Source organism: Nannobrachium achirus, assembly GCF_963921795.1.
Source record: "Nannobrachium achirus genome assembly, chromosome: 16".
NCBI lineage: Eukaryota > Metazoa > Chordata > Actinopteri > Myctophiformes > Myctophidae > Nannobrachium > Nannobrachium achirus.
The window spans coordinates 10,910,018-10,918,091 of record NC_137823.1 but is presented as its reverse complement, the minus strand read 5'-3'; the positions used below and the strand labels follow the sequence as shown (position 1 = coordinate 10,918,091).

Sequence of the window (8,074 nt, the reverse complement as noted above, 5' to 3'; positions counted from 1 at the left end):
TCCCTTCTCTGAAGCAGAGAGCCTCCTGGAGCCAGGAGCTACAGGTACACCGCACGCACGCACGCACCCACCCACCCACCCACCCACGCACTCACTCACTCACTCACTCACTCACTCACTCACTCACTCACACACAAACACACCCAGGGGGCTAAAGTTCTCAGTCCCGGGGACTGATTTCAGTCTTGATGGGGCTGTTTCTGAGATCAGTGCAGATCTGCAAATGAATACAAAATAATAATAAAAATAAAGGGGGAGTTGTAGCGATGAATGACAAAGTCGCCAAAACGCTAGTCAAGTGATCTCCAAACAAAAAAAAGCTGTTATACATTTCAAGAGAAGCATGGATTGGCTCACACACATTCAGTGAAGGCAGTTCAGAACCTCAGAGAAACACCCCGGCCCAAATATTGGTGTGCGCTGCACGCTCCATGTTTCTAACATCACATATTGGGACATGGTCTGAAAATACATTTCAGTTTTGGATTTTTTTGGGGGGGGGCTTTAACCCCTGCACACCTGTTTGTGTGTGTGTGTGTGTGTGTGTGTGTGTGTGTGTGTGTGTGTGTGTGTGTGTGTGTGTGTGTGTGTGACGAGAGAGAGAGAGAGGGAGAGAGAGAGAGCATAATCCTCCACGTACCTTTCTAATGTATCTACCTCTACCTCCTCTCTCTCTGTCTCCCTCTCCCTCTCCCCCTCCCTCCCCTTTGCAGCCAGGGTTTGAGGAGATCAACCCGGAATGGACTGCTTCGCTGGAGAAACGGAAGAAAATAAAAGGTGATTATTATTACATATGTTTAACACATGGCACGTCTAACACGTCTCTGAACGTGTTAACGATTGTTTTTATCTCCTTGATTGCCACGGCCCGAGTTTCCCGAGTTGGGGTCGAATTTGCATTAAACCAACTAAACTACTACTAGGCGTACTATTAGGTCTAACAGAACAACCTCATCTTTCAAACCTGGTGGCCATGTCATGGATTTGCAAGCGGATTTTTTGTTTGTTTGAAAGCTGTGAACAGCGCGCGCACACGTGGTGCATGATCCGTGCATGATCCGTGCACTATCGTGCACGTCTAAAAGATTTAAACTCGGGCTATGGCAGAGAATGTCTGTTAATGTAATGTGCTGTGTTGTCGTAAACAGAGAAGGAGCAGTACAACCCCCTGTATTGTCTTATTGTCCTTTAACACCAGTAAGACTCCCTAATCAGGAGATAAGCGACCGTCAGGTCGCGTGTAAACATCGGCCTGATGGTGGCGCTAAATGGGACAGATCCATGTTGATGACATGATGTGTAGCACTTTGCGTGATTTTAGGGCAAAAGTTTTAGGAGCAGTGTCCCAAAATATGTTTTGCAAGAATCAGCCTCATGGTGGCGCTAGAAAAGGGCCATGTGGGAAATGAGGGGTTGTGGTTTGGCAGCCAAGGAGTGTGTGTGCAAAGTTTGGCATGGATAGTGGCAACGGTTACGGAGATATGAGAAGGGGAAAAGTGTGACGTGACGTGACAATCCGGCAGACAGCCGGTGGAGGTTTTGATGCCAACTGCGACCTAACGGTCGCAATAATGTTGTATTGTTGTTGACAGAGAAGGAGCAGTACTACCCCCTGGTGGTGTAACATAATGTTGTATTGTTGTTAACAGAGAAGGAGCAGTACTACCCCTTCTGGTGGTGTAACATAATGTTGTATTGTTGTTAACAGAGAAGGAGCAGTACTACCCCCTGGTGGTGTAACATAATGTTGTATTGTTGTTAACAGAGAAGGAGCAGTACTACCCCTTCTGGTGGTGTAACATAATGTTGTATTGTTGTTAACAGAGAAGGAGCAGTACTACCCCCTGGTGGTGTAACATAATGTTGTATTGTTGTTAACAGAGAAGGAGCAGTACTACCCCTTCTGGTGGTGTAACATAATGTTGTATTGTTGTTAACAGAGAAGGAGCAGTACTACCCCCTGGTGGTGTAACATAATGTTGTATTGTTGTTAACAGAGAAGGAGCAGTACTACCCCTTCTGGTGGTGTAACATAATGTTGTATTGTTGTTAACAGAGAAGGAGCAGTACTACCCCCTGGTGGTGTAACATAATGTTGTATTGTTGTTGACAGAGGAGGAGCAGTACTACCCCTTCTGGTGGTGTAACATAATGTCGTGTTGTTGTTAACAGAGAAGGAGCAGTACTACCCCCTGGTGGTGTAACATAATGTTGTGGTGTTGTTAACAGACAAGGAGCAGTACTACCCCCTGGTGGGGTAACATAATGTCGTGTTGTTGTTAACAGAGAAGGAGCAGTACTACCCCCTGGTGGTGTAACATAATGTTGTGTTGTTGTTAACAGAGAAGGAGCAGTACTACCCCCTGGTGGTGTAACATAATGTTGTATTGTTGTTAACAGAGAAGGAGCAGTACTACCCCCTGGTGGTGTAACATAATGTTGTATTGTTGTTAACAGAGAAGGAGCAGTACTACCCCCTGGTGGTGTAACATAATGTTGTATTGTTGTTAACAGAGAAGGAGCAGTACTACCCCCTGGTGGACGTGAGCTGGTGGAGCGCCAGTGCCCTGATCCTGGCGCGCTGCTCCGGCTCCCTGACTGTGTCCTCGGTGCGCACGCTGAGGAACCTCCTGGGGAAGTCCTGCGAGTGGTTCGAACCCGCGCCGCGCCTAACCGCCGCGCACAACGGAGGCTTCCTGAGCCTGGAGGTATACCGCACGCACTACGCTTTATACAAGGTTCCCACTAGGGGTGCAACATATGGAACCGAATATCGAAAATCGAATCGAAACGAGAAATATCGAGCCGAATGACCCTGTACCGAACAATACAATACAATACAATACAATACAATACAATACAATACAATACCAATCCACATCCACATTCCCCTGGAACCCCCTCAAGGACCCCTAGGAGTCCGCAGAGACCACTACCCTAGAGGTTGGGTACCGTATTGTTCAAAGTTAAAACAAAAAAAATACATAGTTATAAAAATACATTTATAAATCAAGGACATTTCTGTTTTTTTTTTTTAATCAAAAAAGTATCGAACACCAACATATCGAACCAAACCGTGAATTTTGTGTATCGCTGCACCCCTAGTTCCCACGGTCATGAAATTCTTGGAAATATTTTGAAATTAGAAAAAATATTTTTCCAGTACTGGAAAAGTTTTGGAATTGATCAAGGGTCCTGGAAGGTCCTGGAAAAAAATAGCTATGGATTGTATTTGGTTATTGATTTTGTTGATACCTCTGAAATGACAAATTGAACATTGGCCAAATTGTCAAATATTAGAGGCAGAAATTGAGAAAATAGCAGATCTACATGCTCACAACGCCTCGCAACGCAAAAGAACTGTTCTAAAATAAAATTCCTCTACTCTTAGTGCTCGTCAGGGTGCCGGGTCCCCAGTTAAAACTTGATTATTTCAGGGGTCACGGCTTGGAAATGTTGAGAACCACTGGCATACATTGCGCATAGGAGTAAGCGACCTGTTATTGAGCTGAATTATTGTTATCTAGTCCTGGAAATTAGGTTAAATATTCTGGAAAGGTTTTGGAAATTATTTGTTAAAAATGTGTGGGAACCCTGTTTATAGATAGATTGATAGATTGAATAATGTATTAGAAATTTGCAATAGGAAAAAGTACAGTTTCACAACAGCAAAATCACTGGTCAACTAAGAGGATATCCTAGTAAGCTTTACGGCTTATTTACACAGGAACCACTTCATGTATCTCATATAACATTGAAAGACAGACGGAGAGAACACAGTAATTTGCATAGGATAACATCAATTACAAAAGCTGAAAAATGGAGGGTGGAAACATGGGGACTTAGTCTATTTACAAGTCTCGAATAGCAGCCGCCTGAAGGTGACTTTTCAGAACTATTTTGAAGGAGGCTAAGGATTTGCACTCCTTTAGCACTTTTACTGCCATATGTATTATTTATGTATTTGTGCTGGTGCCATCAAAAAGTAGTTTACCTTTGCAATGTTATAGAAAAATATCTATGGATTTTTTCCAAACTAAATCTTTTTCAATAGACACACATATCTGTGCTGTAGCCAAACTGACGGCAGGGGTCAGCCTTATGCAATGAATGGATGTGAAATGGCACTCTCCTCTTTCCGTCGCTCAGAGCAATTTCTAGATCAGGTACACAGAATACAGCCATGAAAGTGATTTGGGAATCCAGCCATGAAGTGATTTGGGAATCCATGTGTGGTGGAAATTTGAGAGCGGCGTTACGGGAGCTGTTTTTACTGTACACACCCGCGCGACCCCTCATCAGCTTACAGTGCTCAAACAAGGTAAAAGAACGAGCGTTCGTATTGGCGGCACGATGCGGTCAGAATTGGGACGAGCGTTCATGTTCGAAGCAGTACAAGGGTTGAGGCCTCTGGGAGGGCGTTCCACATGTTGGTGGTATAGCTGGAGAACAAATTAGAGCCTTTTTTAGAGTTAAATCTGGGTTGAACATGATTGGTGGAGCTGCCTCTGGTGTTGTGATCGTGGACATCCTTGCCCTTTAGATACCTCTGTTGTCCCAAGGGTGGCAATCAGTCCCTCGTGGCAGGTTGCCATGGTCACCCAGTCAAGACTGACAACATGTTGATGATGTCAGATATAATTTTTGCTTTATTTAAAAGCGGATTACACAGAGTTTGAGGCTGCATTTGTTAAAGAGAAGACTACCAGACAGACCATTGGATCACTCGTTGGAAGACAAACCCTTGCAACGTAATATTTTGCTGTAATCACAAAATATTCCAGGATTGTAAAGACAGACATCACTGGTTGAAGACACCCCAGAAAACACTGCTTGCTGATACAGCAACGACAATACTTCCAGTGTTTCACACTTTGGCTGTTATTCTCAGTTTGTAGAAATGTCGTCTGCCAGCAGTCTGCTGTCTGAAGAGCACTTCCTGTGTTCTATCTGTATGGATGTGTTCACTGATCCAGTCGTCACTCCATGTGGACACAACTACTGCAAAGCCTGCATCACACATTACTGGGACAGGAATGATGTGTGTAGCTGTCCACTGTGTGAAAAGATCTTCAATATGAGACCAGAAGTACCTGTTAACGGGTTAGGGTTAGGGTTAGATGGTTCATCAGTTCAAGAGTCACAAGTGGAAACAAGAATATGAAGCAAAGACTGGGGCTGAAATCCATCAGATGATCCAGGAGAGACAAGTGAAGATTCAGGAGATCAACCACTCAGTAGAGCTCAGCAGGAAAGATGCAGACACAGTGATAGCAGGCAGTGTGCAGGTCTTCACTGCTCTGATCAGCTGTATTGAGAGGAGCCAGGCTGAGCTCATTGGTGTGATTGAAGAGAAGAATAAAACTACTGAGAAACAGGCTGAAGGCTTCATCAAAGATCTGCAAAATGAAATAACTCAGTTGGAGAAGAGAAGCTCTGAGCTGAAGCAGCTTTCACACACTGAAGACCATCTCCACCTCCTCCAGAACTTCACATCCATCAACACCCCTCCACCCACCAAGGACTGGACAAAGGTCAATGTCCATCAGTCTTCCTCTGTGGGGACTGTGAGGACAGCTGTGGCTCAGCTGGAGAAGACACTCAGTCAAGAGATGAAGAAGAAGATGTGTGATGTTGAGCTGAGGAGGATCCAGCAATATGAAGTAGAAGTGACTCTGGACCCTGATACAGCACATCCCAAACTCATCCTGTCAGAGGATGGAAAACAAGTGAGCCATGGAAACATAAGGAAGAATCTCCCAAACAACAAAGAGAGATTCTCTGATTGTGTCTGTGTCTTAGGAAAACAAAGCTTCTCCTCAGGAAGGTTTTACTATGAGGTTCAGGTTAAAGGGAAGACTAGGTGGAATCTAGGAGTGGCCAGAGATTCCATCAACAGGAAGGGATCAATCACAGCGACCTCCAACATTGGTTACTGGACTATATGGTTGAGGAATGGAAAGGAGTACTGGGCTAATGCTGACCCTGAAGTCCTCCTCCATGTAAGAAAGGAGCTCCAGAAAGTGGGAGTGTTTGTGGATTATGAGGAGGGTCTGGTCTCCTTTTATGATGTGGATGCCAGAGTTCATCTCTGCTCTTTCGTTGGCTGCTCCTTCACTGAGAAACTCTACCCATACTTCTGTCCTTGTCTTAATGATGGTGGTAGAAACTCTTCTCCTCTGATCATCTCTCCTGTCAACATGGACGCTGTTCTTGGTGGGGACGGAGGGAACATGTCCCCTCCAACTTCAAAAAGAAGAAAACCATGAAGTTATCTCTCCAGTAAATGATTACCTCTGCCAGGCCAGAATGGGCAGGAGGCACATGTGTTTTTCCCGTTGGTGTGTGTGTGTGTGTGTGTGTGTGTGTGTGTGTGTGTGTGTGTGTGTGTGTGTGTGTGTGTGTGTGTGTGTGTGTGTGTGTGTGTGTGTGTGTGTGCGCACCAGTGGCTCAGGGGTAGAGAAGGGTTTCCAGTTCGATCCCAGGTTCCCCCAGAGTTAGTGTCAAGGAGTCCTTGAGCAAGACTCTGAACCCCTAGTTGCTCCCGGTGAGCAGATTGGTACCTTGCATAGTTTCCTTCGCCATCGGCGTATGAATGTGTGTGTGTGTGAATGTAATGAATGTGTGTGTGAATGGGTGAATGTAATGTCTCTGTGAATCACTATTTTCTGACACCACAGGACATATTGGCCTGAAACGTTGCGCATGCACTCTCAGTGGGCATTTTTCCAAATAATAATTAATATTATTTGTATTCTACCTTTGGTTTAAAAGGACTAGAAGCTCGGCCGCCCTTTGGGCGGCCGAGGGTCTAGCCCTTCGGGTGGCCGAGGGTCTAGTCGGGGACCGGCCTACACAGGAACGATGTAAATAGGGAATGAATGCTCCACCCTTTAAATCAAACCCCATTATACCTGTTGTCATAGGACCCGTTTTGGCCATCTGTTTGCCTGTGTCCATTTATGCCCATCTGTGTGTGCATTTATGCCCATATATGGAGCTATCTGTGTCTGTGATATATGGACATCTCGGTATGTGTCTGGGTGTGTCCCTTTTATGCCCGTATATGGAGATCTCTGTGTCTGTCTGTGTCCATTTATGCCCATTATCCTAAAGGAGTTCGCTATAAACAATGTTGTCAGTAATGCCCTTGTCATTATCCACAATGAAAACTTTTACAGCGCTGGCTCTCTTTCCTCTAGAGAAGGCTGTGTAGAGTTGGCCATGAGCGAACACAGGTTTAGGCAAGTAGATGCCAACTCGTTCATTCTCTTGGCCCTGACCCTTATTTATTGTAACAGAGAATGCTAAGCGGATAGGGAACTGTCGTCTAATGAAGGTGAAGGGAAGCTCACCTCTGTCATAGTGAGGTATTCTTGGTAGGAAGATTGTTTCACCCCTGTTTGTGCCTACTGCAATCTCACACTCAATGACTCTGTCCATCATTTGGATTACCACCATTCTGGTGCCATTCTTGAGAGTGCGGTCAGGACCTGATTGCAGGTTTCTAAGCAGCATGACTGGTGCGCCTACTTTCAATTTGAGGTTATGATCAGGGATTCCAGAGGGTGTCAGTGAATTGAGTAATTCCACAGTCACGTAATCCTTGTGGTCGTCCTCCTGAATTGAGTCGGCTGAAAGGTAGACTCTCTCTTCTGTAGGTAAGTCAGCCAAGCATATGTTGTTGATTTCTCGGATGTCATTGTTCAGAGGAGTGTATACAGTGCCTTTGAGAAGGTTGTCTTTGTTGATACATCCATTTTGCAGGTCAGGAAAGGTGTAAGAAATCAGAGTATTCAGATCCTTAACCAAGTGTTGTGGTGGAATTCGGATTTGAACTTCTGTGTCCTCGTGAGGGAGTTTTCCGTCCCCTAAAGCAAGAAGATAGTTGGAGAAGTCCCTTTCAGCTGTTTCTGTCCTCATGTTGATGTTAAGCTTGTGGTGCTTCATGAGAGGATACAGTGGTGACATCTGGATGCATGCTGTAACTATCTGGGCTCTGCTTGCTCTTTTAATAACAGGGAGTGTCTGCCTAGGGTCTCCACCCAGAAGGACAGTTTTGCCACCCCAAGGT

General features: G+C 45.1%; 2 protein-coding genes across 2 annotated transcripts in view; both read left to right on the top strand.

The window, feature by feature from the left end:
* The window catches only part of nbas (NBAS subunit of NRZ tethering complex), a 256,843-nt gene that overhangs the window by 40,414 nt on the left and 208,355 nt on the right, over positions 1-8,074 (top strand). Inside the window, exons 12-14 of the mRNA XM_080743924.1 lie at positions 1-44; positions 714-777; positions 2,515-2,708. The exon at positions 1-44 is cut by the window's left edge and continues 85 nt beyond it. Coding sequence (XP_080600050.1) covers positions 1-44; positions 714-777; positions 2,515-2,708 — 302 coding nt within the window. The remainder of the gene's footprint in view (positions 45-713; positions 778-2,514; positions 2,709-8,074) is intronic.
* LOC308300289 (zinc finger protein RFP-like) lies at positions 5,121-6,269 on the top strand (the record flags this gene model as incomplete). The annotated part of the gene is made up of 1 exon (XM_080744108.1): positions 5,121-6,269. One exon carries the CDS (start codon positions 5,121-5,123, stop codon positions 6,267-6,269), a length of 1,149 nt encoding a protein of 382 aa, XP_080600234.1.